This window comes from Sinocyclocheilus rhinocerous, unplaced genomic scaffold (assembly GCF_001515625.1).
Source record: "Sinocyclocheilus rhinocerous isolate Xijiao unplaced genomic scaffold, SAMN03320098_v1.1 scaffold779, whole genome shotgun sequence".
Classification (NCBI taxonomy): Eukaryota; Metazoa; Chordata; class Actinopteri; order Cypriniformes; family Cyprinidae; genus Sinocyclocheilus; species Sinocyclocheilus rhinocerous.
The window spans coordinates 319,801-334,474 of NW_015652150.1; the positions used below are offsets into that span (position 1 = coordinate 319,801).

General features: G+C 37.1%; 1 protein-coding gene across 1 annotated transcript in view; it reads right to left on the reverse strand.

The window, feature by feature from the left end:
* Positions 1 to 1,413: 1,413 nt before the first annotated feature.
* The window catches only part of LOC107713794 (dolichyl-diphosphooligosaccharide--protein glycosyltransferase subunit STT3B-like), a 50,344-nt gene continuing 37,083 nt past the window's right edge, over positions 1,414 to 14,674 (reverse strand). Inside the window, exons 7-15 of the mRNA XM_016519405.1 lie at positions 11,275 to 11,373; positions 10,926 to 11,072; positions 9,171 to 9,219; positions 7,008 to 7,162; positions 5,946 to 6,157; positions 5,697 to 5,770; positions 5,143 to 5,251; positions 4,754 to 4,960; positions 1,414 to 3,075 (exon numbers count right to left, since the gene is read on the reverse strand). Coding sequence (XP_016374891.1) covers positions 2,995 to 3,075; positions 4,754 to 4,960; positions 5,143 to 5,251; positions 5,697 to 5,770; positions 5,946 to 6,157; positions 7,008 to 7,162; positions 9,171 to 9,219; positions 10,926 to 11,072; positions 11,275 to 11,373 — 1,133 coding nt within the window. The 3' untranslated portion in view covers positions 1,414 to 2,994. The remainder of the gene's footprint in view (positions 3,076 to 4,753; positions 4,961 to 5,142; positions 5,252 to 5,696; positions 5,771 to 5,945; positions 6,158 to 7,007; positions 7,163 to 9,170; positions 9,220 to 10,925; positions 11,073 to 11,274; positions 11,374 to 14,674) is intronic.

Sequence of the window (14,674 nt, forward strand, 5' to 3'; positions counted from 1 at the left end):
AATGTTTATGTCTCGTCGCTCCGGCCGGACGGCATCACAATATGGCAAGGGGCGTAACATTTCCTTCACACGCTTGAGGTATTCGGCCAATCACAACACACTGGATAGCTGGCCAATCAGAGCACACCTCGCTTTTCAGACCGATGAGCTTTGTAAAAATCGACGCGTTTCAGAAAGGCGGGGCATAGAGGAGAAACAATAGTGTACAGTATGTGGAAAATAATGTGTTTTTTGAACCTTAAAGCAAATACACAAAATAATGTTCTTTTTAGCAACATCATATGACCCCTTTAAATGCAAGTTGGTTTTTAAAAAGATCTTCAGAAATTTGACCTTTTCATGTTTTAATTTTTAACCACATTTTTCATTTCTTTAACAGAGAAACCTATTTCTAAGATTATTTCTGCAGAATCAAATGCTGTTTGTGTTACTTGGCTCATATGTTCACACATATAAGCACTCTGAAAAGAAAAAATGCCTGCTGCATTTAATGCTAGTTGTTTTAATAGGGTTCAAAATACAGCCCATTTGTTCTTAACAAGTGGTCTTTGAAAAGAGGTGCTTTATCTTAAAAAAAAAAAAGAAAGATAAACCTCAGGAGATCAAAACATTTTCTATTCTCTGACGTTTGCCAGTTTTTGGGTTTTGTCTAATTAGTTTCAATTTGAGTAATTTTTCAAATACATTTTTAAAACATAATTCTTACAACAAAAAAAGTGATTTGTGTCTTTAAAAAATGTTTTAAAAGTATACAGCTTTTGTGGAAATTGAAACGCATTTCATTTACAATGCGTCTAATGTAGTAAATAGCAGTTAAACTGGTTTGAGTTTGCGCATCTGAATAAGGAAATGTCAGATTGAAGCCACAGACCCGAATTCAGGTGTCACTAATCAGCTTCCCCCTCAGTATTTTCATAACTAGGACAAATATGTTATATATTTTTTTTAAACCAGCTGAACCACATCCAGCTCCTTTTTGTGACTTCCGTAACCGGCTTAGTGTCTTGACTGAATGAAGATATGCGCCTTTGAACGTCTGACTGAGATGGATAATGGTGTATTAAAGTTAGTGAACATACATACATTCACATATATATATATATATATATATAAATAATATTAGGAAGGAATACGAGGAAACAACATTTTTCAGAATAGTGAAGCCGTGTGTTCCATCAGCGCTGTCATGAAGTACTTTTCCAGAGTGCTTAGTCACATGACAAGTACAGCTCATCTGATTCGCTTAAAAAAAACAGCGCCTCCTCGATGTAATGTGCAGCAGCTGCCACCTGGAGGACACCTGTAGAATAACACCAATGACGAGCAGCTGGAGCAGATGTTTTGAATGACATTTCTATTAAAACTAGTAAGATGATCCTAGACTAAATGAAAAAAGGATGCGAGATTGCAAACATGGATAAGGCCGATTCTTTCATCGAGTCTTTTATTCACAAATGGCATCAACTCATTCTCACAAACAGCATATTTGCCTTTCTCTTCCTCTTTTTTTTTTTTTAATATTTTTTAATTTTACAATTTATGGAATAAATTTTAACTTGAAAATGAAACGGAAAATATAGTTTTTGCATTTCAGGATGAAAGGCTTCCTCTTCTCAACTTCAAATGCATTGTTGTTAATAAATACCTTCCCCTAAGCTTCAGAGCAGAATAATATGGATAGGTTATGGAGAAGAGGGGAAAAACCGATCAAATTTTCCTTCTAATTATCTTACAAAAACAGATGAAGCAAAAGCAATACGTAAGGTTGAAAAGCAGAAAGGCAGAAAACAAACAAAGAGGGAAAAGTTTAAATGGCAGCCCAGACGAACTGAGGAAAAGAAAACCTACTGGATGTTGCAGGAAGCGCCCTTTTCAACGTAAAAAAAAAGAAAAGTGAATATTCACACTAAAAATACGCACTCTCCACCTGCATGCTACTCAGTAGTGGATCCACATTAAGGTGAACTAAGACAAAGTGCATTAAGGCTAGTAATGCAGCATTTTATAAACCTACAACTAATTAAATTCACGCTTTGTCCTGGCAGACGGTTGTTTAGGAAGGGGGGACATTTTTTTTATTTCTAATTGGCCCAATAAGCATGTTTTTCCGCAAACTTGTGCGCAGAGATGCCAAACAACAGCGCCCCCTCTGGACAAAACACATGCGCAACATAAGAAATAAAAGCGGATTTTTCTTCATTTGAATGTAGAATTATTGCATAAAATCTTACAACCAATAGAAAAACTAAACAAAAACATTCAAAATGATGTAACAAACAATTATTTATATTCAAAATCACCACAAGAGTTAAACATTACTAATAATCGAGTCCTTTGCAATGTCTGCCTTAGAAAAAAACTCTGAGCCACAAAGAGTCCACTGCATTCTGTCACATAGAAAACCGGGTTCGTCAGATAACAGTTAAAACCAAGAGAGCATTTTAGGGGCTGTCGCACTGTAGATGGCTCCACATTCCTCAGATTTTCCCATATCTTTTATTTTTAAATTGTTTTTTAATCAAAAGTTAATTTATTACAGGCTCTGACAAAATGAAAAATCTCTTTGGTGCTCCAAGGTTCACTGAGCTTCATGAAATTCATATTTGTTGGTTGTTTTAGCATTCGGTTGGATTATATTAAACTGTACCACAAACAGTGCGTGCCGTTTGAGACACCGGCAGTGCTCGCTTCACCAGCACATTCAAGTACAAAAGAAAAAAAAAAGAAGAAAAGAAAAAAAAGAGAACACAAGAACAAAACTAAGTCCAGAGATGTCCGATTAAAACCGCTGTGCAGATCCCCATCCTCGAACCCATCATGGAACCTCCGTGTCATCATGGCAATCATGGGACCAAAAGCCTCCAATCAAATGTTCTCAGGTGGGTGGCGCCAGACAACATGTTTGTTCTTTTTGATTGGTGGATTATTACTAGTTGCATTTGTCCTTGTCTTTTGTTTTCCTCTTTTTCCATTCTCAACGTTTTCATTCAATAGCTAAACAGACTTCTTGTTCAGTTTCTTGCCTTTTTTCAGAACCAATTTGTTTTTGATGTATCCCCTCTTCCTCTTGGCTGTCTGTGAACCAAAGGAAATAACACATCAGAATAGTCAACATTCATAATGAAAATTTACCATTGGATACGATAGTACAACGAGACTGTTATAATGTAGATTGATGTTAAATAATCTAATAAAATGAAGGAATGTATTTTAACTACTTATAGTATTTACAGTTTGTAGTTGTCATTAGGCTACTACTGTCATTCATAAACAGGGCTCGCAAAATCGCTAGCCCAACGTTCCAGAGCTTTTGTTTTCTTTGTTTTCTTCTCTGTCGGTTTACCAAAATGTATCACCGCCCTGCCCGATGGGCTGTGTCATAGTAATATCAAATTCCTTCCTGGATTTGCCTTGATTTGAACCGTGAACTGGAACGTAAGTTGATCACTTGCACGTGTTTCTAAGTCATGCCGATTTAAACATTCAAGTGCCATGAAGAGGCTAAAGACAATTCAATTCGGCACACGTTTCAGACAGCGCACAAACACAGAATTGATTCCTCTTTCACATATCCTTGCGCTCGAATGGACACATGCCCACAAAATTCTCTCAACATAACCATCTTGGCAAGTATTCTCATATGTCTAAAGCAAACGTAAACAGTGGAAAAAGAAATCGCATGTGCATCATTATATTGGATCCTTGCATTTGGTCTTAAAGGGCCAGCAGCTTATAAATACCTGCTGTTCCATAAGCGCCACCTGCTGTCAGAGAGTGACATTTGCATCTCATTCAGCCCGTCTGATGCTTTTGTTTCATTCAGATTTTTTACATAGTATGGTTTCACAAAGTCAGACCATTCCGTTCAAATTTCACCTTTGTTAGGGTCGTGATTAAAATGCAGTGGTTGCCTCTGATTTTTAATGGAAAGAGCACAGGTATGGAGTCAAAATAATGCCACATATATATGCAAAATAATAAAGTTTTGCAAAAGAAAATAAAAGTATTGAGAAAAAATAAATGTGTTTTTGCAAACAAAAATAAAGAATTGCAAAATATAAATGAAACGGCACAAAAGCAATGATTTTGCAATACATATTTTCCATGGCCATATCTACTAATTTATTTGCAACGCTGCTTTTATTTTGCGTTTCAGTCAAGTTTGAGCTTGCGATACGTGGCATTATTTTGACTCCATACACAGGCAAAGAGATTTCTTTTATTTGTATTTATTAGATTTGGGATTTGCCTTAATTTCAAGCTAGTTTTATTATTTGACATTTTTCAATTTCACAAAGAAATGTGCAGCATTTTGTCTGAGAAATAATAAAAGGACACATTTTCATTAACTTGTCTTAAATCTCATTTTGTGTAAAATGCCTTACACTATACAAAGTAATATTTTTAATAACACTGTAATAATAAAGATTCATATGATAAAAAATTATTTACAATTATATAAATAAACACTTTTTAAACCACATTTATTATCATATGAATATTTATTATTATTATAAACACAGTATTATTAAAAAGGCCACATGGACATGGTAGCCCTCCAACATGAATTTTGTTCTTTTAATGTTAAAATGAATGATCAATTAATCATTGATAATTTTTTAACATTCCTGAAAATTGACATTTTAACTTGCTATGGTGGTTACTATGGTCTTAATACAAACCCTGCTATTAAGCTACAACTTTTTACAAGAACCATAACAATGCTGTTCTAATGGAATAGAGAGGGAAGAACCTTTTTTGAGGTGTACTTCTGCTTGGCTGCGATGTTGCGGAGCTTGTGGTCCAGAGCCTGTCGGTTCTCCTGCTTCTTCACCCTGTAGATGCGCACCAGCCAGTGCTCGGAGGTGAACGCCTCCTCCAGGTGCTTCAGACGGATGTCCTTGTTGCCAATCTCTGCATTTCGTGTCCGGTCAAATCCAGGTGGTGTGCGGAAGTCCAGCTGTGGAGGAGGTGTTTGGCATTAAGCAAGCAGCAAGGCTTTATCTATATGTGCATTAATACAATATCAGAGTTGTAAAATGGTGACAGCTCAAGGATCAGCTCTTGTCTTCAACCAGTGTCACAACACAATTACGAGACTCTTGTATATGGACCTAATTAATTACGCGAAGAAACACTCACTTGCATTTCGCCAAAGCGGTAGTAAGACATCTTGTACATCAGGCAGTTGAGCAGGGTTGGAGAGCCGGCCTTATCCACTCGAAACTCCCCCTGCGGTGTGAAGTAATCGCTTTCCTACGAAAGAACAAAAAGATGGCAGTTTGAGGACTCGCTTCTGACATATGGAATAATAGAACACATCATCACTGCTATGAAATGATCCCTGTTAATTAAAAGCAAAGTTTGGGGAAAAAAAATAAATAAATCACCAAAACAAAAGCATGTAAATTATGTATAATAACAGGAATATTTCTCATGTGGGTGACCTGAAGCCAAACAACAGTAACTGTCCAAGACAGTGAATGTTATATGAAGCGCTGAATTAATTGCTGTAGCGGCGGTGCATTAAAAATTATTCATTTTGGACACACAATGTCTCAGAGAGTGTTCATGTGACAGTCTAACAGCATGCAAAATCACAGAGCGCCATCAGCACACTAAAATCCTGTCAGAGAACTTCATTCCCTCTATAGGACTGCCACAATTTTTATTTATTTATTTTTTTTGTTTAATACCAGGTAAAAAAAAAAATGCCCAAACCCTCCTCTGGGCGGTCCTGTTCTGACACATGCTTTCGGACTTTGCCGGCCTGCAAATGCACAAGGACCAACCAATTAGATCAGACTGAATACAGATGAGATACAAACAAGCCATCCCCCAAATCACAATTCTGATACCATGCATGTGTTACAGTACGGCAGGCTTAAAACGCAACGTTTTATCCACCAAAGGATCCTTAGCCTGACCTTTGTCCTTTCGCTGACCTTATCATAGAGATTCCCCTGATTCCTCTTGTCGTCCTCATCACTGCTGTCCTCAGCCGGCGGGTTCTCACGCTTCATGTCATCACCCAGGTAGTGCTCAAACACACTGGAGAAGGCGATAGCTGAGAGCATGCACACCACTGGGGTGAGCGTCAGCATCAGACGCACCATCACACCAGCAAAGTACACCGCGCTGATGGCGTACAGAGCCACTAGAGGGCAACAGGGAAAACATCACTTATGATTCCAGCAGACAATGTGGCACTGCAGTACAGAATGAACGGTAATGAACTGCAGTGTAGTGTTTATAGTTCTGTACTGGATAATGACTCCAGAGAGAAATAAAAAAAAAAAACACAGAAGGGGGCCTTTAAACATGTAGCAACATGTTGCCGTTCACGTTCCCTTGTTTGTTCCGCTGAAAGACTCCAGAAACTCCATGATAGCCATAAAAAAAAAACTCTTCAGGAGACTGGGACTAATTCAATGCATTCTGTTCTCAACAAGTGAAAATACTCATAGCAGACATCAAAACAGCAGTGAGTGTTCTCAGGCATAAACAGGACATATTCACAACAACTTAAAATTGTTCAGAATAAACAGCCTGCTGGCAGAAATAAGCTCAAAGATGTTTAGTGCCACTTCTAGAGGATCAAAATTAAGATTTTAAAGAAAAGCAAGGGACATTTCAACAATATACCCTGAGAACATTTCATATATTTTGAATTCAATGGATGAATATTTTTGGATGAATATTATGGATGAATACTTTTTATAAACTAAGGCTTAAAATGATTCCAAAGTAACATGTAAGAAAGACACCAGCTTAATTAACTAATTTTATTTTCTGGGCATTTTTGGGCATTCAAGTCACACCAATGTTTAAATGTCATTACATTAGAGATGGAAACATAAAATCAAACATCATCTGCAAACAAATAATGCTAAATTTTTTATCAGGACTTCACATTTCTAAGCCATTTTTGTAATGACTTTAAATAATGAATTGAACTGAATGCAGACACATTGTCTGGTAATTTCAAGGATGTTAGACATGCTCACCAAAGACTCGCTCATCGTTGATGTTCTTGATGCAGAACCAGAGGCCTGCTGGGAAGGTGCAGACCAGGATGTGCAGGTCAAAGAAGAAGGAGACCCAGGTGGTGGGCTGGTGCTCTGACACAGAGGCGATGATGGGGATGTGGATCTTCGCATATCTGAGCATAATAGGCAAATGGGCTGTGTTAACTTGCTGTGTAAAACTAACTAGCATTAAATTACCGCATTAACTACTGGCAAGCTACACTAACAACTACAGTCTAATACAATGCCTATAGCTATTTGGCTAGTACTTAACATGGAAAAGCAAAAACTGCACGGTTGCTGAACAGGGGGTTGTTTGTTGAGGAGTTGTGCTGCTGTTCGCCCTCTCAATTTTGCTGCATTTCTGTGCTCAGTTTTGGCGACTATCAGTGTTGTGATCATTATCTGGTGACCTGACCTTGTATCTGTGCGGAGTGCGCACAGCGAGAGCTCGACAGGACTGTGGGTCTCCCTGCAGAGCTGCTGCATTGAGGGAGTTACACAATTATGAATTTATGATGGGCGACGTATCACTGAGGCCAAAGAACATGAAGAAGCTGGCAAAAAGTCAAGGGTTTATGGCTGAGAGACGTACAAACACTGCTGTACCTGTAGGGCTGCCACAAAAATTTAATCAATTGAAATTACGATACAAGGCCTATCAGTAACAACAACATGTCCTGTTGAGTGTGTCTGATCCACAGCTGCATGATTTCTTTCACGTCTGTTTATGGTGGTGCTAGGGCTGCACGATTAATGGAAAAAAAAAAATCACAATCTCGATTCATACATAAATGTGATCTCATGTCTAAATGATGGCGATGCACTTGCATGTTTTTCCTTGCATTCACATGTTGGAGAACTGAGCGTGTGCGATTAACTACATCTGTCCTTCTCCTTCACCAAGTCATATATAAGTGAAAAAAATATCAGTTGTCAGAAGATGAAAGCGATATATTTGTCGTAGTATCTTTCAACGTTTAAGGGGATTTCCTGCATCAGTGCTGTTCAGTGCATTGAATCAGTGCCATAGATCTCTATGAAGTGAAATATCAGCTTCAGGGTTACTAAGGTGATGTGTTGCTGGTTGCTCAAAGTTAAATTAATTACTATTTTAGGGCCGTTAAGCCATTTTAAATGTTTTTTTTTGCATTGTGACAAGTTTCAGGACAACTAAGCACATTTCTTCTCCAATATCTCATTTTCAAAAATTAAAAATGCAAAATAAAAAAATTAAATTAAATAATTATTAATTCATTAAATTATATACAATTTACACACTTTGTAGTATCTGTTGCGCTGTTATGCAATAATTTATGCTAAACTACATTCCCATTTAATAATAATAAAACACTATTACAATAATGAGAATCATCAGTGAAAAAAAAAAAAAAAAAGGTAAAAAATGACCAAAAAAATCTATTTTACCATTTTGGGGTGAAATATGATCCATTTTATATGAAATGTGTGTATGATGTTTAACTCACATTTTAAATTATATAATACTAAACAACAGATTTTTCTCACAGAATTACATTGGTTTAAGTTTGCTACAATGTGACAGTCAACTAAAACGTTTTGTTTTTGTAAAATAATATTATTTAAGTAAAAGTGAATAAAATGATTGACACTGACAAAAAAATTACATTATTATAGCTAATATTAGTTTAAAAAAAAAATCTAAATAAATATTGTGAGTTTCAACTAAAGTCAATTAAATAAAAAAATTAAGAAAAGTGTGGTGTATTTATTTTATGACTGTGGAGTGATATATGACCGAGACATTTCTTGACTGGCTCTGTGAGATTTCAATTCTATTAATGAGTGATTACAATATCAAAGAATAACAATTACAATTTGTCATAATAGCACAGCACTACTTGTTTGTGCACTAGAAGTGGGGTTTCATTGGCGTGAATATCAACTGAAGGCAGCTATTCAGACATAATTCAAGCCAATCCAAAAGACTGCTTACAGACATAAATCATGCTACATGCTTGAGCCTGCAACAAAATCAGGTCTGTTGTTAAGCCATTTAACGTGGTGTGCTAATGAGCTATTAGCGACTTACTCATACGACCGAACACCAAACAAACAACAACAAAAAAACTATATGCAATGTAAACTGTACGGCATACTTACCCTGTGTCCCAGAGAGAGTAAAAACGCCCACTCCAAGGAGCAATGTACCCTGAAAGCACATTAACACAACAGAGTGATTAAACGCAAATGGGCACCACCTGACCATTACTGACTCAAGAGCACTTTCAAGCAGCTTCTGAGACGCTGACGAGCTTGGACTATGTCCAGTGAACCTTAATACCACACATATAGCCGGCAATGTTTTCAATTAATCTACACTACAAGACTGTGCTCAGTTTGAAAAGCAGTGTGGCGAGCAGAGGAGAGTTCTTAATGAGATCTCAGAGGCCTGCTACAGACGTGGCCCTGCAGCAGAAAGATTAATGAAAGCCCCGGGTGCGACGGGAATACAAGCAAATCACCCTGACTCCATATATACTGGCAGAGGTGCGGTGTTAAGAGGCTGAGGTCATAGAGCCACGCTGTATTCAGGTGAGAAGGCAGAGAATTGGATGTGATGGTGTGGATGTGTTTTTCCTTTCTTACTGAAAGATGTTTGGTTTGGATGATTTAGTCAAGGGCAAAATATAATTTAAGAATGTGCTCTTCGAATGTCAAAACGTATATATATATATATATATAAAATAATCAGCGTTGTGTCCTCTACGTGACAAGTAAACAGCAATGAAGCAATGAAGCTTTTTAATATTACGCTGAGAAAAAAAACTGCTTTTTATTCTGCAAATCAGTCACGCAGGGTAACAATTTATTATGGTGCAATCTATTTACTGACAATCTTGTAAAACAGTGCAGCATTAAAAAAAAAAAAATCTTCCAGTGACATTTGCGACCTTTCAATACAGAGTGGGGTAAGAAATGTCAGTGGCTAAAGTTGTGACACACCCTTAAACTAACAAACAGGGCATCATTTTTAGCATGTAACCATATATTTGATATATATGATGGACATGAGACAAGTGATTTTGTTATGCTACAAACGTTTATGCATGTTAAAGTTAAACTAAGGTGGATAAGATTTCTACATGGCAGGTAAATGAAAACTCAAAACGTTTGTGGCGAGTCATATTTTGTTTGTTTTTAAAAAAGTTACTTTTATTCAACAAGGATGCATTAATTTATCAAAAGTGACTAAAGACATTTATAACGTTACAAAAATATTCTATTTCAAATAAATGTTCTTTTTTTTTTTTAATGTTGCATTCATCAATAAATCCTTTAAAAAAAATTATGGTTGACAAAAAAACAACCATTTTTAAGATTGATAAGAACCGTTTCTTGAGCACCACATCAACATATTAGAATGACTGACACTGAAGACTAGAGTAAAGGCTGCTAAAAATTTAGCTCTGTCATTGCAGGAATAAATTACATTAAGCATGTAGTAAAATAGAAAACTCTTAATTTAAACCGTAATTATGATCCAGCATATGTGGGGCAAGCTGTCTTTATTCTTTTTTTAAATTCAAAATTTTATGTTTGCATGCTATAGATGCCTTCTTGTAATTTCAGACAATGGCAAACATGAGATATAATAAATAAATAATATTCATTTTCTCACTTGTCCTTGTCTAGAAGACAACTTTAATAAAAAGTGGAAAAGTTTATCACACTCTGACTAACTGAGGTTCAATCAAAGGCTTATTTAAACCAAGTCGGATTTTATTGGTAAAAAAAAAAACATTTCACATTTGTGGTCGAAGTTCGGTTGAAAGTCTGGTCAAGCAAACCAAGTTTTAATTCAGAAATTGTTTCAAATTAAATGTATTTGTTTAATCGTTGTCTTTTTGCACTCACCTGTGTAAGTCAGGTAAATAACAGTAAGGAAAACCACCCCCGCAGCCAGAGAAACGCCCAGAAAGAACAATGTTTGGAACTCCTGCCTGGTCAGTCTGTCCTTCAGATACTGCAGAAAGGCATAAGCCTGAAGCAGTGCAAACACACCTGCAAACACACAAATGCACCATTAACCCACATACTCCGCTTTTTCAGATACTTTCCCAACGGTCATGAATTCCTGGTGCTAATCTAAAGTCATGTAAATCACCGCTCTCATGGCCCGAGTTTATGGATTGGAGTTGAGAGAGATGATCTGAGATCAGTGTAAAAGAGCAACAGTTGAAGAATAGAGGCAAACCAGTCTTACCTGCAGCAGCCATGTGCTCACTCGTCCTGATGGGCTGGAAGCCAACAAAAGGGATCTGCATGGACAGCACCAAGCCCACTATATAAAAGGTGCTGTAGGCTGAGATAAAGAGAAACAGAAAAAGAAATTGAGATTTATCTGAAGCAAAGATGCTTACCAGAACTATCAAACTTAGTGTCCCTAGATGGTCACTGTGATAGCATCTCTAAAAAAAAAAAAAAGCTCTTATGTGAGCACTTAAAGGGGTGGTTTACCCAAAATAACAATGTCAATATTGTCTCACGGCAATTACGTTCAACCCCGTATGACTTCAGTGGAACATAAAAGGAGTAATTCTGAAGAAAATGTTTCCATGGAACTACAATGAATGGTTAGACTGTCACACAAAAAAGTACACAAAAACACCATAAAAGCATCCTGAAAGTGGTCTCTGACTTGTGCACTTTATTTCCAAATTTTCTAAAGACTTGAAAACGTAGTGACTTAAATCTTGGCCTGTTCTGCACATAAAGCTATCCTATGGCTTCAGCAGACTAATATAGAGCATTAATCAGCTTTATTGTGCTTTTATTATTTGTTTGAATGCTTTAGTCCTCATTCACTGTAACTGCATGGAAAAGAGCGACCAGCACAATTCTTCAAAATATTTTTTTTTGCGTGTTCCACAGAAACAAGTCATGCAGGTCTGGAACAACAATGTTGAGTAAATCAGTAAATGTATTTTCATTTTTGAGAAAATTATCCCTTATCCCTGTTATGAACTGCTTATGAACCTCTGTTGTAAGTCACTTACAATGAAAAAAATAAATAATCTGCTAATGGACAAATGTAAATGTATCATTCAAAAGAGTAAGAAAAAGTTTTTTCCCCTTTCTTTTGAAAAGAAATTCATATTTTTTATTCAGCAAGGGTGCATTAAATTGGTCCAAGGAGACAGTAAAAGATATTTATAGTGTTACAAAAGATTTCCATTTAAATAAATGCAGTTTTAAACTTACTATTCATAAAAGAATCATGAAAAAAGTTACCATGGTTTCCTCATTAATATTTCCACTGTTCTGTACCACTTTGCTCTCCTGCTGCAAATGCTTCAAAATCTGTATTGAGGCACTCTTAATATTGTTAGTTCCCTATGATTAATTGCCTGTGCATTTCTCACCATTTGCAATTTGCTGTGGATAAAAGAGTCTGCTAAGTAAATGAATGAAAAGGGTCTCTTTAAAGCACCACCGCAATTTGCAAATCATGACTTGTTATCTGACATGAAGCTATTGAGTTTACTCCCGTTTCGTTCTGGATTTACGTTTGTCCAATGGCAGCAGTGGTATGTGGGTCTGCCTCAAGCAGAATGGGGTTGTGAAGGGAGACAAGGGGCCTCGAATGTCCCTGAATGCAGTCTGGGCTCCAGTCCCAGCAATACATGAGCAGTTGAGTAAAAGAGTCGAACACCACAAGACAAAAAATGTACTCGAAGATGTACAGTATCTTATTTTGGATCAAGAAACACCCACTTAGAAAGAAAGAGGTTGTATAACACAACAAATAAGCTATTTGTATATGTATAGTGCACAATATACACATTTTCCTCTTTTTCTAAACCAGATATCACCTAGTTTCCTACCTGTCTTTTCTTATTAGCCAAAAATGACAGAAACTGCACAATAAAGCAAAATGGAGAGAAAACACTGACACGCCAGTGACGGAGAGCAGTCATTCCTAGAAGATAAGACAACCGTAACAGTCTGTCACCTGTGCGATACTTGACTGACAGATCCGTGAAGTGGACCCCTACCTGAGAGACAGCCGTTGACAGCCTGTCAGAAGAGAGGTCTAAAACACACTGGTGCATGTGTGTGTACATGAGACGGCGATACAGCTGCACAGTAGAGGAAACCGAAGCCGCTTGTGACAGAACTGTATGAGCTGTCAGCCTTTGAGAAGCATCAATTAAGGGCCAAGCCGGACCATCTTCACACTAAAATGGGACAATACACACCTAGCCCTCCAGACACAACACGCAAAACATTTCCTCATCCGTGGACAGCTGACGGACCGTTTTGTGAAAGGAACTCTTAAAAGGAGTTGGAAAAGAGCAGCGATTAAAAGAGTAAAAAAGGGTTGATTTAACCGGTGACGAAATGTCCAAGGTCTGGAGTCACAAAAGTGGCTTTCTGAACATCTAGTTCTGGTACTTCCCAAGAGTGACTACCTGGAAGAGGAACTACACACTTAAAGAGAACTTTTACTTTTGCATTGGCACCTACAGTGGAAACCTGTGGTGACGCAATCTAGTTGTGTCATTTCTGTGCACCACACAATAGCAGCAACAACAAAGGACAACAATGGAAGACACCAGGATTGGAGCTGTGCTTTTGTTACTCTTTGGATACTTTGTTGGTTTAATGTTGTTAACATGAGGGCTGGAAATGCGAATCTGAGACAATAGAAAGAACAAAAGAATATTTTGACAACTCCAAATCTCTCTGGATGTCGTCAATGCGAGTTTCAGGAACTTCTGACAAGTTGGACTACTTCTGAAGTTCCTGAAATGTGTATTACTTCCTGCAGTAGGAAAGCGGCTAAATTCTCACAGATCCATAGTATCTGGCTAAAATCTGGTCTACTTCACAGCTTATTCTCGCCATGAATCCCCTAATTAGACAGGAAGAGTTTATTAGACAGCACGTAAAAACAAAAACTGAGAATGGGTGCATTACATAACCTTGAGGGACAGGTTTATCTTAAATGAAAGACCACCATGATATTAGGGATGCTCATTTCAGTTATTTTTCCTAACCGACAACCGACGCTCGTTAACCGATTGTTAACCGGTAACCGACAAGATTATTTAAAATTAGAATTGAATTAAATTAGAAAGGATAAATGTCTGTGACCCGTTAAAAAATACTAACATTTGTTTCCCGGGGATTCATTTTACATGCGCAAAAAGCAGCAAACAACAGAACCATCATATCATATCACGCACCTGCAGCGTTTCTGCCAGTGGAGAAAAACAAAATAGCAGAAAGCGGCATACTATTTTTCTTTAGGCTTATTTTACAAAAGCACAAAGATTGGTTTTTATTGTGAATGTACACAAATAAAGGCAAACCTTTTATAATTCCGATTATCTTTATGACTAAAAGGAGTAGTTTCTTCCACTGTTAGAAGGGAAAAATTGAAGTGATTGCGCCGGCGCAGCATGTGCGCACAAAGTTAAGCTTTGCTACCTTGACAATGCAGCCTGTTCATTATCATAATAAAATACAGTCAGTCAAACATATGGAAAAAAAACTATGTAGTAAAAAAAAAAAATGTAGTAAAAAATATGTAGTAAAATCTGTTAAGCCGTGATGTAAAACATTTTGTTTTACGTGGATATTGGAACGCCAGTGAAGTA